Source organism: Zootermopsis nevadensis, unplaced genomic scaffold (assembly GCF_977971745.1).
Source record: "Zootermopsis nevadensis isolate Lab colony 2312 unplaced genomic scaffold, Znev_1.0 Znev_ptg000032l, whole genome shotgun sequence".
Classification (NCBI taxonomy): Eukaryota; Metazoa; Arthropoda; class Insecta; order Blattodea; family Termopsidae; genus Zootermopsis; species Zootermopsis nevadensis.
This window is the reverse complement of record NW_028259164.1, coordinates 96,191-122,383: the sequence shown is the minus strand read 5'-3', so window position 1 is coordinate 122,383 and position 26,193 is coordinate 96,191. Positions and strand designations below refer to the sequence as shown.

Below are 26,193 nucleotides of genomic sequence, written 5' to 3'. Positions count from 1 at the left end.
CTGTGTGTGAATGGAGTAATTGTTGGGATGCCACGGAGGAAAACTCCGTGTTGCCTAGACCACGGCCTTGCCCAACACAAGTTATAAATTCGGGCACCGCCGGGAATCGAACCCGAGACCCCAGGATTACAAGGCCAGCATTCTAACCGCTAGACCATAAGGAAAATGTCCACCCGTCTCTTCGTAAAAGTGATGATATTCTTACGAAATAACATATCGTTACGAAATCAAGACCGGAATCATGATATATAGTTAACTCTACGCAGAACACAATTTGTGTACTGATATCGGTTGTTTTTGTAATTAAAAATATGATATATCTAATTAATAACATATCAAAAGCAATCAACAGCAGGCATTAGTAATCCAGATCATGCCAGTAACAGGGTCAGGGCAGAGTGACCAGTAACAGATACAATTTAATAAACCAATTCACAGTTAATTCTGACTAACCCTCTGATAACAGTTTTGCATCATTTATTCACATACTCAGACCATACACATACAAATAACTCCTTTATCCATCCATCCATCCATATTTCCTTCCGTCCATCCAAACATCAGCAGTAGAGACAATTTCTTGGTACTATAAACTACCAATTTCTCTTATATTTGACTCACGAATAAATATCACACTTTGTAAATGTGTTACACAGTAACATCGATTTATAAAACATAATTTTCTATCCACCCTGCATATTAAGACTTATCTACCAAAATATTAATCTCCACAAATATTTCCTGTAACAGTAATTAAATAATACATAAATTCTACAAGATTACAATACACATTTTCAGTGCTATGCGAACATCACATCTAATTCTCAAATTATTCTTTTAATTGGTATTAATACGAAGTTTCTTCGTATCAAAGTAGTAAAGTTGAATACGAAGTCATAAAATATGAAACTGAAAATACTAGAAAATTGTTTTTATCAGGTTACTGTCTACTTTAACAGCATTTAAGAATTACAAAACTTTAAACCGTCTACCAGGGTTCCTAAACACTGAACAGTACGTATATATGAAACTTAACTGCGTATATTACTAGCAAGGGAACTATTTAATTAGCCACCCAACACGATGAATGTAATTATTCAGCTACGCATTTCGTAATTAACCACATTTGAGGGGAGCGGGGTAATATTTCTAGTGTATAGAAGAGAAGAGTAAAGTAGGTAATAATTTAAGCCGTCTACTGAACGTCTGGACGAGTAGATAAAATAAGAGGGAGTGTGGGTACAAAGCTCTTATACTCTTTTACGCAAAAAAGAGAAGATTTACGATAATCTGGAAAAAGTACTCGATACTTGTCAGCTGAGTTTGTAGGTATGAGGTATAAAATAGCTTCCCTCGGTTTAAATTCTCGACAGGGTTAAGAAGGAAGCACTTGGATCAAATGCTTTAGGCTAAATTAAAATTCCTATATATTATCAATAAACTATATATCTCCATCCCTGTTCGCTTTATTTCGCGGCTTGTATATCACCTACTCCAGAACCTCCAGACCATGTAATAGGCCTATATATCTCCTTCTTTAACCTACCGAGGGTTTGAATAGAATATCTCGAAAATAAACTTTCCAATACTTGAACAACGATAGATGAGTGTTTATATGGAACAGGGGTGACACGAATTAGCCAAAGAGACACATAAGACATAATGTTTCGTTTTTCAGCATTAATACACCTCATTATTTTATCCATTCTATGTTTGTGGTGACTAGAGGAGTTGAAATTATTTGCACGCTCCACACGAACCGCTTGATTTAACTGTCAATAAATCCTCACTCTGAACACAGATTTTACGTATGGGATCCGTATGTATCTCAAGACTGAATAGAGATTATTTACATGAACAGCGTTAACATTCTGATCTTTGTAATGATGAAGTGTTGTATTTTCTTTGCGGTACGGACTAAATTTTTAAATATTGTTTAGACACGCCTCTGATTTAAAGTGGTAATTTATTATCCGGGATAGCTCAGTCAGTATAGTGACTAGCTACGGGCTGGACGACCGGGGTTCGATCTCCGACGGGGGCAGAGGATTTTTCCGCTAGCCTCTGCGTCCAGACCGGCTCTGGGGCCCACCCAACCTCCTATACAATGAGTACCGGGGTCCTTTCCCGGGGGTAAAGCCGGCCGGGGCGTGATGCTGACCACTCACCCCCATCTAGTGCCGAGGTCAAAGAAGAGAGGAGCTATACCTCCACTCACCCCAAACACCTACATGGCGTACAGTGGGACAAACTTTACTTTTACTTTTACGGACTAAATTTTTAAATATTGTTTAGACACGCCTCTGATTTAAAGTGGTAATCTATTATCCGGAATAGTTACGGGAAAATGGAGAAAATTACATAGTGAGCAGCTCAACAAGTCGTAGCCAGCTTTTCAACAAACAGCAGTCTTAAATCAAGGAGTGATGGTGGCTCGTTAACATGCAAGGGGGCTATAAGAAATGCATACAAAGTTTTATGAACAAGGCTTTAAGGAAAGAGACTATTCGAGAGGCCTGCGTGTCTTATACGAGGATATAACATTAAAATTGACCTCAAGGAGAAGATTTACGAGAATTTCGACAGGATTAAATTCGATCAAGATCTCGTCTGATCGCGGACTCTTATGAACACGGTAATGAATCCACCATAAAATGCAAAGAAATTCTGAACCACCTGTGCAACTATCAGCTTCTCAAGAAGAGCTCTGTTCCATGAAGTTACTTAGTATATATTTAGATTATAAACGTTTTCTACAGGAACTGAGCTGTGAGACGTAAGGGTGAGTACTGAAACACACAACAGTTTATTATCATAATCGTATGTAATAATTCGAAGTTATAAAAAAAATGTTTAAATGTCAATAACATGCCAACCTAGTGCATGTTTACATTTCTTCTTATATGCACAGAGAGAAATTAATAAAGTATATTAGAATGGGCCATGAATAAATGGAAGTATTGTATATGACAATATTGTTTTAATTAGATGGAATATGCCTAGAGATTGCTGTTATGAAGCAGTTGTCTTTGTACACACACAGATGCGCTTTCAGGAGTACGTACCGGCTCATAATACATAAGCGCTTTTGTAATTAACGATAATACAGAAAAAATTGGAGCGTATATAGAACAGAACAAAGCAGTCAGAGATCTCTATGGGCCTCCTACTTCAAACGTATCATAGCATCTATGCCTACAGTGATTCTCCTTTTGAAAATGACGGATGAATTGTAGAATTCTGTACAATATTTAAATATTTATTTACGCTGTAAGTTTGAATTAAATTCCCTGACAAAACTCAGGGGAAAATATAAAACAACAGGAATGAACAGAATGATACTAAAATTGATATAAGATACGAGAGTAGGGAATTGATTCATCTGACTCAGGATAGGGACCAGCGGCGGGCTTTTGTGAGAACGCTAATGAACTTTCGGTTTTCTTAAAGGTGGAGAACTTCTTGAATGGAACAGCGATTAGGTTTTCAAGAAAGAATCTTTTCTATGAAGATTGCTGTCTTCTGGGTTGTAGCGCCGTGTAGTCTGCTAGATGTTTACCGACGTTTCAAAGATCTGTGCTGCCTCCATCATCAGGGCGATGGGTTACTTCAACCAGACTACACGGGGCAACATCATAGAAGACAGTCATCAATATCCTGGTAGGATGATTGTCAATGATGAAGTTGGACAGACAGATACAGGAGAAAGATTTATCCTCTCACTTTGAAACAGCGAGGAAAAACCCGAAAATACATCAGGTTAGTCAACAAATGCATTACCGTTGTGATAACCCACTACGGATCTCGATTGCTTTCAGCCACTTTCCTCATCTCCTCGACCTTTCTTTCCGTATGTTCATCGCAGTTTGCCTCTTTCTCTCTTTCTCTATGATAATCTCCTCTTTCTCCAATCTCCTTCGAACTTTAATGTAAAATCCAGAGGTGTGTGTGAAGGATCAATGAATATTGCAAAGTCTGCAGACAAATGGGATGAAGTTTAGAGTTCCCGTATAAATTAAGCAGGGGCTTAGAAATTGTGCGACGATGTTTGCATTTTGTAGCTAAGAAACTTTCCTTAGTCTTACGCGAACTCTTCTACAGAATGGGAGAGTCACTTCTGTTCAATAACTGATCTAAAAATATTTGTTGAATCGTACCGCTGTGATAGATGGATCAAAATTAATTTCGAAAATACTGTAGGGCTGCGAGTGTTGAAAGAAGAAACTATTAATTTTAATTTCGCTGGAATGAAAAAAAAATATTATAATTTTGAGGAACAGATTCACAAAAATCATAATCGTGTCAGGTAGTGACAGCCGACATATTGGAAACTTAAATTCGTCTGATGAAAACGGAGGATGTCAAGTATTATTCTAAACACGAAGGACCCCAGTTTAGTGTTAAAAACCTTATCGGATTCAGCAGAGCCTTTAACAAGTCGACGAATAAAGAACTGTAAGAATCACGTGTCAGTCTTCTGGGATATTGCGCTGTGTACCCTCGTAGAAGTTTGCCCACTTTTCAGAGGCGCTTACTACCAACATCACGAGGACAAACTTTTATTAAATTCACTAACTGCAAGTCTGACATCACAAACAGATCCGCGAAACAACGGGAAAAGCATTAGGGCATCACGAAACAGTACGGAAATAAAATTAACTCCAACCAAAATTTTAGGCAAATATACTTCAGCGATCCAAACAACATTAAATAACAGTAAATAAAGATAATACGTAATAAAATACTCCCAACTGAATGCCAATAACAAACTGTTCTTCTTTGATTCTTATTTAAAATCATGCACATTTATTTACTGACGATTTAACATCTCGGTTATTACCATTCGTTTACATTGAATAAAAATAATAGGATTTCAGTAAAAACAAAATTTTGAACCATCGAAATGAGAAGAATAAACATTCAAATCTAGTTAATTCTTATATCATTTAACAACTCTATTTCAAGTGAAGAGGTTATGTGTATTGCAGGATGTAAATAAAAGGCGACTATGAATAATGAGAAAGTAAGAATTTCCCCTTCCCCCCATCTACCCAGATCTACCCCTCACATCAATCACCCCTTCAGTTCAACTACAGCTTTCTATATTACAAAACACTATGATTAGTTTTAATAAATCTATGCCAAAACTTTAAATTACAAAGGTTTTCATATGTATTTTAAGAAGTTCGTGTGATGTGACCTGTGGAGAGATACGGTAAGAAGGAAAATTTATAAGATCCGAGAAGAATGGGAGACAAAGACTGAAGAATTTAAGCAGTTGAAGAAGAGAACGAAGAATTAAGATACTAAAAAATCATTCCCCTGTCAATTTGTCACTTTTATTTGTGGCTCATTTAACGACGAACTTTAGTAACTCAGACGAATAACATGTACAATCGAATGACAGGATGATTAATGTGTAATGGATTAGAAAGGATATGGCCGAACTTAAAGTACTGACTGGAGAGGCAGGAAATGGACGGAAAGCCTGTCTGGTAGTCGGTCTCCGAGACGAAATTTAAGCCTGGAAACTCCAGAATTAGAAGCAAGAATTCTAACCAATTGACGGTTCCATTCACCTTGAACAGATATTTCACACTAGTAAGGCTAAATTAACTGTATGACTGTATGTATGAACGTTATGGCTCGTGATAATGGACCAGCCGTATGCTTTTGTTTGATTTCTGGCAACGGTCCGGCCTGTCTTAAACATTCACGAATTATCCCTGTTGAATATTAATTGCGGTATATACACAAATGAGAGAAAATCTCATTTCAGATTCTCAGATTCTCAAAAATGTTGAAAATGGCTGTCTTCTAGGATATTTCACATTTTAGTGTGACCCATGTGTCAGACGTCCTCACTGTCTCTCATATCAGGAGACGTGTTGTCTATCTCTGAAACGTCGATAAGCTTCTACCAGACTACAACGCGTAACGTAACTTAAAATTAAAGTGAAGTTTAATTTCCGACAAAGACAGTTTATAACAACAAGATCAAAATTAATCTTTTCGTTTGGAATCTTTTGTTTTATACGTCCATCGATTCTGTATCTCATATTGTTCAACGACGTCACAGCCAGGTTAATGTTCGCCATCGCGAACTGCACTGCGGTGGAGTCAGCTGTCCAGGGAGTGTGCCGCCTTTCTGTGTATTAACCGCCACTCCAAAGTGACGGGCGACTGCTGGTTTATACCAATTACAATTAAAAAATAATGGACCCGCAAGTATAATTGGTTTCCGAACATTTGGACCCAAGATATAAGCAGTAACAGAGAAAATTACAGATGTTCAATATGCATATGAATTTCGTTTAAAAACTCACCATATGTATTAAAATAAGCCAGAGATGTTGCATGCACCACTTAAGACAGTTATGATTATCTAAAGTTTGTAACAATTTTTGATTCATTATAGGAACACCGTGTTGGACAATGTCTACTGTCAGAGACGATTGTACGTCCATCTATAGATGGTCAGTATACTGACACCCTTTTTGCATTTTAGTGACAACGGTTCGAATAGATCTTGACAAGCTCCGAAACGTCATGAACAATAAATATACGTTATGCTTCATTGCCAAACACAGTGTTTGTGTACTGAGACACCTGAGACACTTACGCGTACAAAGCACGATAAAACTTAATTGTCTTAGAATAGGGTCTATTAGCGGACTCTTACGAACATATTAACGACTTTCGAAGGAAGTGAAGGTTAGGGAATTGACCAGGTAATCGACTATTAGCCTCTGAAGAAATAATCCGCTGCATGAATTTATGAAAATTTCCATTTCTCCTTTAAGTAAATTTTATTGTAATAGACGCATTTCGGTTCCAGAAAAATTCATTCTGGTTTCATTGTTCATCGTTACATTATTTTTATACATCGAATATCAATAGCGAAACGTTTCTTAAAATTTCAAATTTGTTGGTTATCAACAGAAACCAATGACGATCCATTGTTTATGCTGACGTAATAATTATGACAAAATGCTGCAGTCTTCCATGACAAACTTGTGGCTCTGTGGTGTTTTTTCTATAGAAATGATTCTGATGTTTCTGGTGAAATACAGTTTGTTCTGTTTTCTACATAAATCTCAATTACAGTTGTTTTCAGAGATTTCCAACAACAAGCGAGCGAGCCAAGACTCTGCAGCTTGTTCATCGTTTTCCAATTGCGATATAAAGAATCGATACGAACCATGGTTCATGCCAAATACAACTTACTTTCGAACCCTCGGCAACTGGGGATATTTTGGAGATTCTACTACAGAAAAATTAATAAAAATCAGTATTCCTAAAAGAAGATAGAAATTGTTATTAAGTAAACTAATTTTACCTGAGTTTCATTATCGCTGCCCTCAGGTAAATGTGTCCGGAAACTTGTAAGGTGACAATTTTCTGAAGTTTCCGGAATTTCACGTCGGACAGTGACGCACGGTAAAGGAAAAGTCCGGACTATTCTTATGCTGAACGGTACTGATTCTCTTCTGGTGTTCATATTTCACTTTTAACTTCCAAATTCACAACCATGATTATTTTCACACACAAATATCACTGTTGCACTTAGCCCCTGAGAAATAAAACATGCATATGCAATGACGGAAAACATAAAACGTGAACAGAACAGAAAGCTGTATATGTTTCAACTTTTTCCTTTTGGTTTGTTAGCTCTTAATTAATAAATACATCTTACCATTCACGCATATACATTTTAGCTTTGAAGATGGAAACAGCATGCTCGTTCGGAACGTTGGCACTATCTACCCACAATTCAACACGGTATTATAACCCACAAGACCAACATCAACACATACAATTCGTTTATCCCAACACTTGAATTAATTAAAAAAAATTCACAGTTGTAATTCTAATACTTTGTGCAGAATTCTTGTATCATTCTAAACGTCCGTTATAAATCAGGTCTGTAACTATAACTTGCACACCAGACACCAAGAAGTTATCAACAAATCCACGACTTTCACTTATCGCCTGAACACCAGACAGAACACGTAACATTCTCCGACACCACTAAAGGTCAGACGTCACAGCGAGATACAAAAAAACGTGTTAGCTGTTTAACCCGTAATATGACGTAGAACCGCGTGATTTGTGTGGTTCTGTAATCGTATCGCTTTAGCGTCTACTGTCCGTATGATCTGATGGTACACGGATTGCTACAAGACTTGCATTATTATTAGACCCTAGACGCTTACTGTACCAGCTACGTATAGATGGGGCTACCAACCATCACTGACGACACAAAAGAGATCAAATAAAACAAGTTAATAACGTAAGGCGTAAGGCACTTGTCACTAGGGCTGTTATAACGGATTTTACCTGTACCTGCAGCGAATTTAAAACGAAAAAGCAAACTTATGGTGAACTACTAAATACGAGGTGCGATCGGAAAGTTTCAAGACTGTGTCAATAGAGGGCGAACCGGATGTAGTACGAGCTTCTGCCGCTAAGGGGTGCGGCGTACATTCATAGTGAATCAGTGTGCCAGCCGGCATCATCGAATTCGCATTTGTTTCTTAGTTACGGGCGTTTTGGTAGTGCATTACACCGACCCTCCTGCGATTTCGGAATGGCGTGTGCATCAAATTTTGCCAAAGACTCGCCAAAACGGCTACGGACCATCAACGACTTGTACGACATTGTTGGGATAGGCTATGGGAGGTTGCGTGAAGATGTGAGACTGAAGCGGCCGGCAAAGTGGCGCAACCACAACTGGCAGCTGCATCATGACAACGCGCCAGCGCACACCGCCCTCAAAGTTCGGCAGTTTTTGGCCTCAAACACCATGGCCGTCATCCCGCACCCTCCTTAGCTCCGTGTGACTTCTTCCTCTTCCCAAAGATGAAAATTCAGCTAAAGGAAAGGATATTTGAGACGATAGAAGAGATTCAGGCAGAATTGCAGATGGTGCTTGACAGGCTGACAAAGAAAGATTTCCAGGGATGCTTCCAGGCTTGGCAGCGGCGCTGGGATCGTTGTGTTCACTCCCAGGGGAACTACTTCGAGGGTGATGGATAAATTTAATACCTGAGATAAGTGTACGGGTTTTTATACGCGCAGTCTTGAAACTTTCCGATCGCACCTCGTATGTCCAACATTTTAAAACTTACTATTTTCATTACCAAAGCTTTTCATTAATGAAGTATGCTTGATCTTATTTTTATGTAACCCTACCAGACCTGGAATTGTAGCAGATATTTTAGTCGGAAAACCTGAACAGGAACAGACCACTTGGCGGATGGATCTTAAGGATACAGTGAGGATGTTGAATGGATTAATCTGGCATCTCTCTTCAGAAGACATTTGTACCTCAAAAAACCAGACCTGTATCCGTCCACATTCTCCCCAACCAACTAATTCCATCGAGCAGAGTCCTTCTTGAAAAGCTAATAGTCGTTCAGCTGGTCAAATAATTCCCGGTCTTTTATGGAACCTGAAGGTTCATTACCGTGTTCACAAGAGTTCCATCCTGTCAGAGAAGTAAGTAAAAAGCTTGGTTTTATGGCAAGGTGGAGAGAAGCACGTTTCTTTTTACAACAAAATGCTGACATTAAGCACGGAACACAAGAACCAATTTAAAACTGCGTCTGTGCATTTGGCAGATCTCCCGTCAATTCAGAATCTAGTTTAGGGTAACGCCTCGACTAGAAATGCCACACTTATTTGCGGTAATCGCTGTCGATAGAAACTTGGCATTGATTTGGACTCCGTTTGTTAAAAATGTCCAATCTCGTCGAGGTTTCCATTAATTCCCTACTGTTATACTGGCTCATGAACAGCGCTATCTTCCTGGGGTAAGTTGGGGATAATATTAATCAGTACGTCAAAGTACGGATTTCGGGTAAAGCTCAGTTACGTCACGTCCTATACTCTGGATGACAATGTCGCTTTAAGAAGTGAAATAAATCTAAAAAGGGAAAACTGAGAAACGAATAACTACAATGTAGTTACTAAACGTAATGGGATAAAACCATTTGAAATATTGAGGTACACATGGGAGGATAATATTAAAATTGATTTAAAAGAGATAAGGTGTAAAAGGGTGGATTGAACTGGCTCAAGACAGGACCTAGTGGATGGCTTATATTCAGGATTAAAAGTCTAGAACTTCTTTCCTCCAAGACAGATACAAGACACCAGATGCTTCAGGCAAGATATTATAATAGCGTTATGTTTGCGAAAGGTAAATATTTTGTCACACCCGTTGCTTATTCGTTTCCCCTCAGAAACCCAAGTAATTATAAAAAAAAATTATCACCCTCAATGAAAGGAGCATTCGAAGATTTCCGTCTTCTGGGTTGTTGCGCTGTGTAGTCTGGTCGATTTTAACCAACGTTTCAGAGGTCATACTGCCTCCGTCATCAGGGCGATGAATATTCAACAACCCAGAAGACGGAAATCTTCATACTCACCGCTGTGAGAACCTCAAGTCTTACAAAGGAGCATTCCTTGATCAGACAGGTTATAACTGACCTAGGAGGACAACAAAACGGAAGATGATCTCAAACGCAAATACCACAGACATCCTCCCCTCGACTCACTCTGTCTGTAGCTAAGAATAGATCTCTTGGCTCACCCTAATATGGCACAGTACAAGAAGCTTACATTCTTCTGAAATGACCTCATTCTGTTTTTTCCCCGCACGAAATGCACGCGTCCCTTACAACTGATCTGTACTTTGTCACGTACACGCACACTTCTGACGTTAGGAGGTACAAAACCAGGAACGAATGACAGAAAAATTACCAGAATTTGTAATAAGAATGGTAAATAATAGGCAAACAGGGATTGAAAAAAATGAATTTAACTGCTGTATATAGGCAACACGGAGTTTTCCTCCGGGGGCTTCCCAACAATTACTCCATTCACACACAGAAGAAGGCAATGGCAAACCACTTCTGGATCATCTGCCAAGAACGTATATGAACAGGTCCCAGTCCGAGAAAAGGATGGAAGGATCCTGTTCATATGGACCTGTCGTCAGACAGAACACTAAAAAATAAAAAAATAAAAAAAATAAAAATATACTCGTGAAAAAGAAATTTGTAAAATCATGACAGATATCTTTGAATCTTTAACTCTATATGACAGTGTACAGACAAATGTTCTTGGTTTTAAGGATAATAACTTTACTTCTAAAAGAAACTTCTACTTAGCAATCTGAAGTTTCACATTGTTTCTGCAACGACACATTTTAAACTATCTGTTAATTTTTACTAACATTTCTATATATCTTTAAAAAGGAACATTGTAGCGACTATGGATAACAGCCCATAGAGACTTGCAAAGAAATACGGGAGAAAGGAGGAGAGAAAGTTACAAAACGGATAACGAAAATAGAAAAATACAGCAAAGAAAGAATATACCGTGATGTTTTACAGATGAATAAGAGTAAGCGATAGATTGTCATGTGACTGAAATACAAGGGACTGTAAGTTGTTAAGTACACTTCGTTAAGAACATGAAGAGATTTAACACGTATCACTTGCTGTAAAATATCACTTGGCTTAGTCAGTGTGAAATTACTATTATCTAAGGTCAGACCAAAGTGTAACATTTACCCAGTGCGGTTTCTGTTTGCGCAAGAAATGAAATGTACATACCCCATAGTATGGTTTTATGTAAACACTCATCAGGACTGAAGCAATTTACGTTGGTAGCTCTGTCGGATCCAAAAATGAGATGCAAACTTACCTGTAACAAAAAAAAACATTCACTTTGTCACAAAGATAATAGTTAGGCGATTTAGAAATAAAATACAATATAAGGCAAAATAATACAAAATAATATAATTACGAGTGAGAATTAAAAAGATATTTTCAGAAAAAATAAATCGAGCGTTTTAATCACTTTCAAACGCCGTCTCTCAATTGAATCACGCTATGCTTCACACTAATATTTTATAGATTATGTTTAAGAACATAACGTCGTTAATTAATTATGCATCACTTAATGAACACGTATGGGAGAATGTAGGTAAGGCTCCACACATTCTAAGCTCGACATTAGAAACAGCTTCAACCTCTGTTATCGTCCTCGCGAGAGGTCCACCAGTATCCATTTATCAGGAAGATGGCAAAGACTTAAAGCTGTTTATACATTTGGAGAAAAATATTTTGGAACAGGCAACATACGATTAAATTTTCTGTATAATATACTAGAGAGTAAATTTATCTTTTGAATTATTTCTTTCCACCGACTGAACTAAACGCAATGCTAACCTTTCATCTGAACCACAGATTCTCCTTGGCTGGAGGCCAAAACCGTTGCGAAATGGACCAAGTTTAATATTCCGACGTAATGAAACAAGCGAGTCTTTCTTTTTTTAATTTTCAAAATGAAACGTATTTAATTATTACCAAAATGACTTTATTCTGAATGACACGATTCTTAATGTAGCGCCCTTCATTTCTTATACCATGACTTTTTCCACGAATTCCCGACGAAATGTTACACAAAATATGCTTACTATCTTCGCTATGTCTGTTTGTCTGTCTGTCCCCAGCACGTAACAAGCCAAAAAAAAAACGGATTTTAATTTTATTTCAAGAGATTTTATTACAAAAAGTGTTATTCGAATTAATTTTCAACAGCTAATGGACAACACAAAAATAGAATTATTGACCCTTTGAAGCCAAAGCTCGTTTAAATTATTTTTAAGGATTCAGTCCATACCACAAAGAAAATACAACACTTTACCATCACAGAGATCAATTGGTTAATACTGTTTAGAGAAATAATCTCTGTTTACGCTGAAAATCGTACAAAACTCAGAAATACAAAATGCGGAAATACCGACTCAGATTTAAAGCGTTATACTAACAGCAGGAGCACAAAGAAGTTCTTGTAGGCCTCCTCAAATTGTAATTTACTAAGTTAACAAAATCAGTGATCCTCTTGTGTGCATAATTCTAGCTTGTAGATCTATGGATTTCCTACAGGCTTGCCTGGAACCTGATCTCCAGTTTTTGCAGTCTCCACTTTTGTAATTTAACCCCCCCCCCCACACCCAAAAAAGGGTAGTTGTGTACGATCCAGCCCTTAGAAAACAACGCTTTCTATCCTTAAGACATGCGTGTTTTTGCATTACGAAGTTTCGCAATGTTAAAAGAACGTGCATACATAAAAACATAGTTTTATAGAGAAACGTCTATTTTTAAAATATTGTTGTTTATTTTACTTTTTACTTGCCTCCTTCCTATTTTATCTCTTCTTTTCTTTATTCCTTTCTTTAAACTTATTACTTTGGTTTATTACAAATTTCTGAGAAAAATTTCACTTCTGTGAAAAGAGACGATGGAAGTTACACGTTTATCACAGCAAAAAAAATAGTAATATCTGGGTTCAGAGAGCTGCAAAATATAGTTGACACACACGTGTCATAATAAAGATACCTGGACAACTGAAACATGGTTAGGTTGTTTAGTTGTAAGTAAAAATGGAAAATAGTCTATCAAACTGAGTATGTACATATAACAGACTGTAGACTGAAAACACTGTCAACAGAACAACGAAAGAAATCCAGTCTTGCCTTCGTAGGGAGGCTAGAGAACTATAAATTGCAGGTCGTAAGACGTCATGAAGCTAAATGAAGTCTTTTACCCAGGCAGTGTTGTATGAAACGAAATAACTTGGCAATTTTTTCACAAAACTAAGCCACTGTGCTATCCTTATGGTCTACTCTCTGGAGAACTTCCTTACCCCCTACTCAGGTAAATTAATCTGACAAAACAGTCTTGTGTAAGATGTTAATAATTTCCGCTGTAACATAAGCCACGGCAAAACTGCAAATTTGTCTACAGAAGTAACTCTGGAAATCTCGTCCTCTGTCAAAGTACTGTTTTTTTTATATAATTTGACAAATAAATCTGCCAGAAAACTGACACTAGTACGTGAGACAAATGTAATCTACGTTCTACTCTGAAACGCTATGTAGGAAAACCACCATCCACTGACCTTCGTGGTTGACGTGTTACAATTTTGTTTTAAGAATAAGATTTCTTAAATATTATTTCAATAACCTTCGTGCTTCAGTGGACAAAACAGAAGTTCTGTTGGTTGTGTACCTTCGCTAAAACGGTTTTCGGGAGTAATTTTATAAGCTCATTTTCTCTTCATGCTGAGAAATTAAAGCAGAAAATGTGGGAAGGAAGATTTATGAGCAGCATTAGTTTCTGCTATACTTAAGAGGGATAAATTAAATGGAACAAGTCTCCCAAGTTTCGCTTCTGCTGTGGTGCAGACAGACTGTTGGAAAGGCTACGATTCAAGGATTTAGTGCCCACTTTCTTACTGTTCTTGCCGTCTTTTCCCTACGAGAACGCGTTAAATATGTATTATAACTACTACAAAAACTGGGCCAAAGTACGCCTTTGCAAAGTATGAAATGGTGAATTCATTATTATCTGACTGTATATATAGTCTGCGGCATGATCTCCTTTCACAGGGTACGGATAGGCCCCTTATTAAATCTTTTGTTCGCCTCATTACTTGCAAAATAATCTAAGAAAGTGGCTCAGTAGTCTACAAGCCTCGAAAGCACGAACATATAATGGTATGCTCACGATCATTTTTTGACATATTAATATAGCAGTATAATTAAAAAACTATGAAAATTATTACAGGAAAGAAAAACAATTATATGCGCTTGAAATGTCTGCCTACTGGAATGTTGCTCCCCAATGATAGAGGCAGTTAATACCTCCGAAACGCCTGCCATTTCTATGCGGCTACACGGCACAACATCTCAGATAATAGACACAGTGAGCACCTCTGAAACGTCGATCAATTTCTACCAGACTACGCAGCGCAAAATCTCAGAAGACTTCATATATGTCGCAGTGAGTACCTGAAATAACACCATATAAAAGTAATCGTTTATCACAACTTTACTAAAGACATCATCAGAACCACAGAAAGTAGCCCTTTTAAAAAGAAATCCATTCCAGCGAGTGACGTGTGGGGGAAAAACGTCATTCAACTAGACTACTCACCGTAACACCAACAGTTCAGATGACACAGATGGCATTGACAGATGACGGTGAAGTAAGCGCTCTGACATCGCAACGTTCTGACAGTCAATATTCCGATACGTTCTGGTAGATGTCTTCTATTTTACCGGCAGCAAAAGCTCGAGGAAATTCACATTACCCACCTTTCGGATCATCTGCAATGTAGTGTTAAGCTCTACCTCAGGTTAGGTTAGCTCTGGTTACGCTAACTAGCCTCACACAGGTTCATTGTCATAACTGGCACATAGCAGCGCTGAACGCGAGTTTCCTGTCGTCGAACTCCACTGTTGTGGGGTTTTTTTCAGGGGTTGTCACGACTTACTTTACGCGAGACGACAATGCAAATATTCACCTATCAAATAGTATTCTGCGAGGCGGTGTTCGCGCCATTGACACGAAGCTGTGCAACGAGGAAATGTTTTTTACATAGTTTTTCTGAACAGAGTATGAACACGGCGTTACTAACCTCTCTCCTACCAACCCGACCCCCCCTTATACAAGACTCGATGATAAATGACGCGGACAATAAAAGAGGATGTCAGATATCAGTAAAGTCTTTCTGTGATCACCCTGTAGTATCAAGCAGTTTCCAGTCTTGTTCCTCAGATTATATATTAGTACTCGAGGCAGATTTACTCTCACTTTTCCAAGTTTACGAAGAGTTTGATTAGTAAACTTGGTTTAAGAATAAAGAGATGGAGCTGAGCAATTAATCTTTCTATCAGAGAAGAGTTATATCAGCTTTTGTAGCGAGCTTCACCTGGAATGCTTTACCCCCACACACACACCTGCTTAATATTAATGTTGTTCAAACACCAGTAGCAACCACATAATTACTCACTCACTCTCTCTATCTATCTCTATCTCTCACATACACACTGCTCGGACACCAGCAATTAAAGTGCGTTACGAAGGCCACTCAGTGTAATTTGTTCGACAGAGTGTGTGCACATTAAAAGCCACTCTACAATTTATGTAAACTCGTACTTCTTATAGCGTGTATTTTTAGGGCTCCAGCAGAAACTCTGTGAAGTGATCTTCCGAATGTTGTGATACAAATTATAGTTCTGAACAAAGGCATCGTAAGAGCCCTACATCTTTAAGAATTCTGTTGATTAGTTTGTGGGTAAATTAATTATGTTATGTTAATTAAATTTATACTTATGATATCAATTTTCTAGATGGAAACAATAGATAAGTATTTGTAGCTTAAATGCGTCATGTTTGTGTTGATTAAATATATATTTATTTTCACAGTCTATACACAAACGTTGTGTATAGACTGTGAAAATAAATATATAATAGATAAGTAGTTTTGAAAATAACTTTTTTTAAAAAAAGGTCAGAATAATTATATATAGACAGCTAATAAATAACTGAAAATGTGAAGAAGTTAAGTTATATTGGAAAAACGATAAAAATTGATATTAATTCAAGAATAATTAATTTTCTTCGCGCTTCATGTAAAATTTACCTGTTGTATATGAATGCAAAACACGCTCTTGCCCTAAGGGAAAATACTTGAATTGAGGGTGTGTCTGAGAATAAAGTGTCGAGAATGAAGTAAAGACTAAGAAATAAGACAATGTAGAAAATTATATAATGAGGAAATTAATAACTTATGTTCTTCACCAAATATTACAATTATGATCAGAACAAGAAGAGTGAGATCGGTGGGGGGGGGGGGGGGTAGCACCCATGCGTGAAAAATTTATTTAAAACCTGAATGGAAATACCACTTAGGTAAGTACGATCATTAAAACGGGTTTAACGACATTAGTCGTGAGGATGTGAACTGGATTAATATGGTTCAGGATAGATATTAATTATTATTCTATAAAAGACGTTTTTTAATGACTAACTGAACAACTTTCAGCTTCTCATCAAGTACTGTGTTCCAATGAATGTAGTTAACAAACGCTTGATCATAAAACAATATAAACGTTAGAATATGGTTAGTGCGATTTCAGAGTCTCACGACGAAGAGCATGAAGATGGCTGTCGAGTAAAATTAACCTGATTATGGAGACGGTAAGATCCACCGAAGCGTCAGTCAATATCTACGAGAGTACGCAGCGCAACTTCCAAGAAGACAGCCATCTTCCTATTACAATTTAACCATAATTCAATTCTAAAATGTTAAATCATGGGAATAGAAATTGTTTGTTCTGAGTTATGTCACGTCTTCCTCAGGAAAGCCCAAACATTGACGTCTACGTGTTTGGCTTTCCCCGTTTTGTTTATACACTGTGGATCTGTAAACGATATGAGAGCAAGTTTGATTTGTACATACAAAATGGAGTGTTTAAATTCGGGTTAAAAAGCAACTATAAGCTTGGAAACAGAATAGGAAGTTTCTATGTGCAGTGTTTCGGTTACGTCCACGTAACGATATCAGATGGAAACTGAAATAATTTAGTCATTTTCTGTTCGACACACGACGAAAGACGTGATTTATCCTGGCAGTATTAAGACTTCTTATACAGCAATATTAGCTTTGTTTACCATATTTTCAAAAATACCATAGACCAGAGTCTTTAATAAATGATTACCGTCAAACATTTGTCGCCTTTCTGGAACGTAAAGATTCATTACCATGTTGATAAGAGTCCGTCACTGGCCTCTAATTTAAGCCAGACAAATCCAATCTATACCATCACACTTCAATTGTCTAAGATAAATTGTAAAGATTAATTAAGTGTGCTGTACACATCTGATAGGTGCAATTGAGCAGAATTTGGTTCCCGATAATCATGAGTTGAATGATACAATAAATTAATTTTACGGACAGGATCTTAAAGTAGTTTAATATTCGATGCTTTTATCTTTTTCTTCTTGTAGATACTATTTGGTATAGGAAAATCAATATTTATTCATTATCTATTTAACAGATTTTACGTTTCACTTGAAGCAAATCAAATGACTGTTCTATATATTACATTATACACAGGATGACGTTATCGCAAAATATATATATATATGTGTGTGTGTGTGTGTGTGTGTGTGTGTTTCCCTCCCTTATGTCAGGAGCAAAGCAGAAACCGCTGAAAATGTTGTCATGGCAAGAGACATTTTGACAGCAAACCATTGTACCGATAAATACGTCACTGGTTCACTTTATAGGTTAGCCTAAACCACTCACTGAGCTCCAAATTGACAAGGGATGAAGCTAATTAACATCACTGCAATCTGTCCATCGGACGTTGAAAACATCGACCAGACAATTCGTTACAAATCTACTGTAACAAGTTCTAGCCTTAAAAAAGTAAAACAAAATAAATAGAATTTGTAAGAGTATCTATAGGTTTATCTTACAGGATCAAATACGAATGACCCAAATACAGACTCCTCTCTAGAATTACTCTGTATGTAGAGCCATTAGCTTGCAATAATATATTTGAATTTGCATCAGCAAGACACTAGGGTCAGTGTGGTAATATTAAAACATGTTTGGATTTCAAGTGGAGTGAAAATGTATTCCCCAATCCTACTTTTGGTAAGAAGAGATATACTTACTAACTGTAGAAGAAATACGACAATATTTACGTTAACTTTGTCAACCCTTTAAAACCAGTGATAATTATACATACCACCTATTTAACAATTAGTAACTATGCATTCTGTGTTTATGAGTTTCGTATGATTCTGACGGTAAACAGCCGATTATTTCCGTAAAGAACATTAATAATTTTATCATTATATTGGATGTGTTTCCTTTGAGGTACGGGCTGAATTCTTAAATATAATTTGGACGAACCTCGGCTACAAAGGGTTAATGAAGCCTCATCGTTAACAGATAAACATTTCAATTTTTTTCGTCTTAAATTTTAAATCGACAGTATTTCTTCAGGGAAATTCCGATGTTTATACGAAGAAATTTAAAAAAAAAATCTTTATAACACAACCCTCTACTTTCAAACATCTTTCAGCGATAATTCTGTTTCTTCTGCCTAACCGAGAGCAAAATTCTACACCCTCTGTGACCACTTACAATTTTCAAACCTACTCTGCTTCAAAGAACTTCTACTCTCTGAGACGTCAAGTCGTGTTTTATAAATATAGGATTCATGACAGAATATTTTATATCTAGACCTACCGCAGAAGAAATACGGTTAATGTACTCTGCGTGCATAACACAAAATAATTCGTTACACCAAATATCTCCAACTACAAAAAACATTTTGATACTCCCTTCTGGCAGGACGCTCTCGAATCGGAACAAACTTACAGCTGGAATTTAGGCTATAATAAATAAAGTACAGTCCCAATGAATGGCGGTAGGTTTGAAGTCAATGCTAAAATTAGCTGGTAACGTACTGCGTTCGTGTTTAATAAAAAAAAATCCCTTAACGACTATGAAATGACAAACGCCATTTTAAACTAAATCTCATGAAATCCATAAACGCCTATTAAAATGAAACATGGCTTAATGAATTAATACAATATCACGAGAAAAAGATTGAAAATTGTTAAATGTTGCTGACACCCGGTTTTGAATGACGCGGTATATAAATCTATTATAATTAATAAAGGGGTCATGATAATTAAGAGATACGACGAGGTCTGGTCAATTTTATACAATAACGTTTATCACTCGTGGGACATGTAGCACGCATATGGACACTAAAAGAGGCATGAGCGGTTTGAGTAGAAGAATCTCAAGGCAAATTACAACTTGGGACACATATTCGCAGATGAGAAGACGGTATTAAAATAGTTTAATAACGTAAGATATACGAATATGGAGTGGATTAAACTGGAAATGTTAGTTTTCCAGCCATCAATGGAAATGCGACGGAATCAAAAGTCAATAAATGTTCTACCCTCAGGGTGAGAAACACAGTTTCACACCCACATGGAACAATGCTTCAATGATTTGACGGTGAAACCACAATGATTAATATTTCTTATCTTGGACTCAAAGCGTTGCATCTCAAATGTGAGACCGTGGGCCTTCAACTACAGCGAAATACTGTAACCCAGTATTTCATAAAGTCCCGGGTTCGATTGCAAACGTCGCCACATTTTTAACATAAAAAAGGGAATCATAAATCTTTGTCAGTAGAGTAATCAGCTACCTGAAAACAGAAGTAGAGCCGACTATCGAAACGTTATGTATGTCAAATATACCTCCGAAAATGGAAAATGTAAAATTTTCATCATGATATTAGGAAACTTAACGAAAATAAAGTAGCTTTCTTTGTTAGGAAACATATATTTAGAAAATTGTTTACAAAACATTCAATGTAAGTTGCAGACCTTCTGATGTAATTTTAGACACGTTGATACCTGCGTCGATTCGAGATGTTACGTTACTGTTACTTATTCTTCCGTTCTCCTCGACTTAAAAATATATCTTAAGTTACTGAGATACAAAACCAGACCTCCAAAATAATGGCCGGCTTCCTTACGTATCGCAATAAAAGGAAGGTAAAGCAATTCCACGCTTTGCAACATTTCTTTCCATTTTTGTAAACGAGTTCTTTATTGTGACGAATGTATTCAAGATGGCGGACGAGCATACTAAAGCTCTCGGCTAGGCGATAAAGTTTTCAAGCGCAAAGTAAATTATTACATCGTGTATCATTCCAAACGAATTTGAGGCAGTCGTCTTATACTGCAGTTAAGAGTCGACATTTGCAAGACAAGAAAAACCAAGTAACTATCTTACTACAGAATTACTCAGCAGACATAAACGAGAAAATACTTTGCTGCCAGAAACTCAGTAACACAAGAAAATACTAAATTTGTAAGAATGATATGTCCTATAAACCAGTGGTATTCAACCTTTCTTGTTCGCGTAGCCTCAGATATAATTTCTCTTAAACTTTGTACCCCCAAAGTTGTTGGTGTATAATTCAAGTTATACATAGTATATAATCTACATCTAAAATAAATTAAATAAATTACATTACTAATTATTCAGTGTTTATCATAAAAAATATATATTTTTTTAAATTTCACGTACCCCTTATGTCTTAGCGTACCCCTGGGCGTACGCGTACCCCAGGTTGAATACCACTTCTGTAAACAACAAGAACTCGAAGCATTTAAGACGTAATGCTTCGAAAACCCACGTGACAAGTAGCAGACAAATTAATGTTAACTGTTGTTTCTATGGAGGAAATGCAGGTATTTTATTATTAAAGCTAATGGTGGTACATATATTTACCATTTGGCTTTGAAGAGTTAATCACCATTAGATTATTAGGCGAAGGGTAAACGTCCTTATTTAACCCTTTGCATTTTTCAACACTTGTTTGAAGTATAATTGTACGAACAAGCTTTAAAATGTGTGAAGGCTCTTGAATTTAATGGACTTTGGAAACAACAAGTAGAACAGCAATAAAGTAGAATATTCACCATGTTTGACTTCAATTCTAGGGTCCATTGGTATAAAACGGAACATTTTCGTCACCCAGTTTACAGTTCTTTTTACTTTATTACGCTGAGAAAGTGGCTTTTTAAACTTTACTATTTTAAAAACATCTTAGATAAGACTGGAGAAGGATAAAAATGTCTAAAGGGGAGAAGGAAGTATAGTTTTTGAGGAGGAAAAAGGAATTGATTTTTTTTTCCAGGCCGTCGCTCTGCTGATAGGAAACAATCCTATCAGATGGGCACTCACAACTCATGTTGCCCCTGCTGAGTATAAACCACCTCGCACCACAAACACGCAAAACTAAGGCTTCTGTTATATGGCAAATTCAGGCTGCGTTCTAAATCACAATCTGGAAAACCTGATAAAGGCAGACACATTACTGTAGCACGTGTTGGCTACGCCATCTTCTTACAACTAAGAGCATGGTCCAAAGTGTTTCTCGAAATGTGATAAAATAAAACCACTGTGTTTATACAGCGCGATGATTGTCACATTGGTAATAATCATCATCATTGCCTGCGTTAAGGTATTTTGTATATCAACCTGTGCCAAACTTCAGCTCCATCTATGCCTTGGTCTTCCCATATATCTCTTTTCCTGCTGGCCTGTAATTTAATATCTGCTTTGCCTTTGATATTTGTTCCATTCCTGTTCTCTAAATTTCTCTAGAACAGGGCATCAAGCTCTTGTCATGTTTATTTATTGGGAATTTGGTATTGTCTTGTGAATACTTCCACTGATTGGATGAATTTAATTTATTTTGGTGCTATACCTCATTATCTATATTTTCAGAATTATATTATCCTAAAAATTTTATGAAGAATATAAATTGTAAACCTAAAAATTATGTAATCTTCTCTCCTAAACACAATATTCTCAATAGTATTTTGTTCTTGACACACGTAAAACTAACTTTAGTAGCTAATAACAGTCGTTCAACCAGACAGGCAAATCACCCGCTTTTATAGACCCTGAAATTTATTACCGTGTTCATAAGAACCACCACCGGCCCCTTTTCTGAGCCACAATTTACCTAAACATAATCCGACCATCTTCGTCTAGGTCTTCCAAGTAGTCTTTTCAAGTTTTTCGACCGAAATTTTGTAAATATTTCTCATAGTCGTTGTGCGTGCTATACGCCCTGCCCATTTAATCCCCAAACATTTCATCCTTCAATCTGTGTTCTTCCTTCAGTGTAAGAAACTACATTTTACAATCATACAAAACAACATGTAAAATTATAGTTTTGTGCGCTTATATTTTAGTCTTTATGATTTAGAAAGCGGATAGGAAGATAGATATACCGAACTGCGGTGTAAGAATTATTCTCAAATTTCAACCTAACTAATAACCCGACGACAAAAAATACTTGGACTCTTCTGTGGCTACGATAGGATGAGAGCGTTCATTCGAACACGGCCGGCGGACCGTCCACACCTGAGCTGATGGTGGCGTAACCTGGCTTCTCCCCTTTACATACGTGAGTTGTCGGACCATGAAGTAAATCCCTCCAGGGACTCAGGAATCGCTTGATGCCAAGCCTGAATTTAGTCTAAAAGCCATGAGGTAAAAATTAATGAAGACCAAAAAGTGCATGCTCGATTTGTTCATACATACGAAGTTGTTTCCAAAGGTTATACTGTAATTTGTGTTGATTGTTGATATTATTATTATTAGTATTAGTTGATTGCATTTATGGTTAATCACGGATTCAAGGTTAGTCCTCATAATATCTCCATTTTCGTAACTGAATTAAACCCTGAACATGGAGACAGTATTCTTTCCCGAAACACTGGTATATACCGAAACGTCTGCACGGCGTCACAACCCAGAAGAACATCGCCTATGCCCATGTTCCAGAGTCATTCGAACTGGCTCTCGTCAGGATATCTTCAGGCATTTTCCGCAACCGGAAAACAGAAAATCATTTGTCATCATCGAGTGGTTATAACTACTGCTTCGTTTCCCGTAAGTCCTGGGTTCAAATATTTACCTGGAAACCGACTATCCTAAACGAGGTCTGCAGTGGTTTTCTCCAGTCCCTAAAGGCATTAGAAGGCCTATCTTGCATTAGGCCAAGACACCTTCCATATCTTTTAAATTAATTAATCATTCATCGTTCGTTGATGTACATATAGTCTGAGCCACCGTCAGTAACTAACAAAGAAAAATGTGGACAAACGTGCATGTCCTAGGAAAGATCCCATAATACTTAGCGCGGTAAAACAGCACGTGCTTTAACCGGGCGATCGCTGAGATCGGCATCTCTCATTAACCACCAACAGGGAAAAACCACTCATTCATTTACTGACTTTGAACACAATCGCTCCCCTAACGTTCGCTCATTAACCCACATAAACGCTCACTCAGATGGTTCTTACACTGAGTTACAAGCTCACTAGATGTTATTATGGGTTTCCTTAATCGCATTTCACAGTAGATCACACACAAAACCCCAATCATTAGCTCTGAGACATTTCAGTCTAATTACTTCTAGTGTTTTCCAGCTGAGACGTAATTCAAAGTACCCCAGAGAGAGAGACTTAGCGATTAGTATCAATTATGAAGTCATCTGTTTGTAACGAGACTGAACCTTCAGGTGAAGGGGGGAGGGGGGAGGAAAATCTTAGTGAAGAAGGATCCGAATTTTCCAGCAGCACAGAACAGCGATTTGAATCAGCGGTCTATTTTCACTTGTGGCGCATAGTTTTAAATCACAAATTGCATTACAGTAACACGATTTACGGCAAAGCTTATAATCAGAAATGCTGTCAAAGAGAACTGAAAAAAAAGTAAGTCTGTACGATCCGAGGTTTAGCATACAGCTTAAATTCGTGAGTATATTACTAACAGCATTGAAGAGAAACCATTTTTGATTTGATTACTTTCAGATATGCGACTGAGGTTGTCGAGCAGATGGTGGTAGAATGTTAAAGGTTATCCGACGTTTCGGTTGACTCTGTCGTTGCCATCTTCAGGGTGAATATATATTGATGTTTTTTTTAATCCTGAAAGAACAGGTGGAAGGTGGCGAGTGGTATGTGGCGGAGAGTTTGATGGAGTAGAGAAGTGGCCTGCTTTCCGATTGAGGGAAAGTGGTGATAAAGGGTCACGTGGTGGGAATTGGAGGTGATTAAGAAGTTTCAGTTATCACGTGAATCTGGTGAAGTGGTGATGGAAGTTTTTTTTTTTATACGTTTCGTGAATGGATTGACGAGGAAGATATTTGAACTAGAAATGAGGAAAAATATGAGAATGGAGAACTGCCATTAATTACGTTCTTTATCAAATATTGTTAGAGCGAACAAATCAATTTATAACGCAAATGTACATGTGCTTCAGGGTCTACGCAAGTGACATATATGTATTTTTCATAGCAATTTATCTACAACTAATAATGTACTTCATAAAGGTAATCACTTCTCATTGCAGATTAATAAATGCGAGACAATCGTACTCTCTCTCTCAAAAACTGCATTGATGAGTTCGCGCTTACAGATCTCCACTAAAATAGAGTGACTGCCTCCATCCCTCTAACTCTTCGAGTAGAATTCGCTGGAAAATGGGAATTCTGTCACGTCCTTTATTACTCAGAATATTATATTCATTTTCAGGGAAAAACTATGTGAAGAATTTCAATAATCAACCCGGTATACGCCATAAAACATAATCTTATAAGTTTCAATACATCATTTTCATTTTCACAATGTTCGAAACCAAAATTCAATGTTAAGAGTATTTTAGATTTTTTTTTATTTTTTTATTTATTTAGTGTTCTGTCTGACGACAGGTCCATATGAACAGGATCCTTCCATCCTTTTCTCGGACTGGGACCTGTTCATATACGTTCTTGGCAGATGATCCAGAAGTGGTTTGCCATTGCCTTCTTCTGTGTGTGAATGGAGTAATTGTTGGGATGCCACGGAGGAAACTCCGTGTTGCCTAGACCACGGCCTTGCCCAACACAAGTTATCAATTCGGGCACCGCCGGGAATCGAACCCGAGACCCCAGGATTACAAGGCCAGCGTTCTATCCGCTAGACCACCTCATCTTATTATTATTCAGTGTTCTGTCTGACGACAGGTCCATATGAACAGGATCCTTCCATCCTTTTCTCGGACTGGGACCTGTTCATATACGTTCTTGGCAGATGATCCAGAAGTGGTTTGCCATTGCCTTCTTCTGTGTGTGAATGGAGTAATTGTTGGGATGCCACGGAGAAACCGGGGAAGCCCCCGGAGGAAAACTCCGTGTTGCCTAGACCACGGCCTTGCCCAACACAAGTTATAAATTCGGGCACCGCCGGGAATCGAACCCGAGACCCCAGGATTACAAGGCCAGCGTTCTAACCGCTAGACCACCGTCGGTCTTTATTTCAGATACCAAAATTAAATAAATCCAATGAGTAGTCCACTGTTCAGAAGATCATAGTTTTTCAGATGGCCAAAAAATGTCTTGACATTTGTTGAACTCGAAACATCCTAACTGTGTTCACAGCAGCCCAACAAATAAATCCACTCTACATATTCATTTCTTTGAGATAAAGTAATATTAGTAAAAGTGTGTATGAATGTTATAATTTACCCATACATGCTCCATATCCCATTCGCGTAATCTTAATATTTAATTAACAGTATAAATTATGAAGTTCCTCGTGCCTTATAAATCTCGGTTGCCTGGATCGAACAGAATCGGAAGATTGATAAGTTACCGACCGCATTACGACAATTCCTTACACAAGACGATCTGAGTGACAATTAAACTAGTTTCCCTTTAAC

At 37.4% G+C, this 26,193-nt stretch overlaps 1 protein-coding gene across 3 annotated transcripts in view; it reads right to left on the bottom strand.

Moving 5' to 3' along the window:
• The window catches only part of LOC110839700 (uncharacterized), a 136,545-nt gene that overhangs the window by 43,868 nt on the left and 66,484 nt on the right, over positions 1 to 26,193 (bottom strand). The window contains exons 1-2 of one of the 3 annotated variants that reach the window (XM_087359638.1): positions 7,697 to 8,335; positions 7,340 to 7,573 (exon numbers count right to left, since the gene is read on the bottom strand). The exons of 1 other annotated variant lie outside the window; for it this stretch is intronic. In XM_087359638.1, coding sequence (XP_087215764.1) covers positions 7,340 to 7,501 — 162 coding nt within the window. In that variant the 5' untranslated portion in view covers positions 7,502 to 7,573; positions 7,697 to 8,335. Of the gene's footprint in view, positions 1 to 7,339; positions 8,336 to 26,193 lie in introns of those variants that run through there. One more of the 3 variants, XM_087359637.1, reaches the window with a different exon arrangement.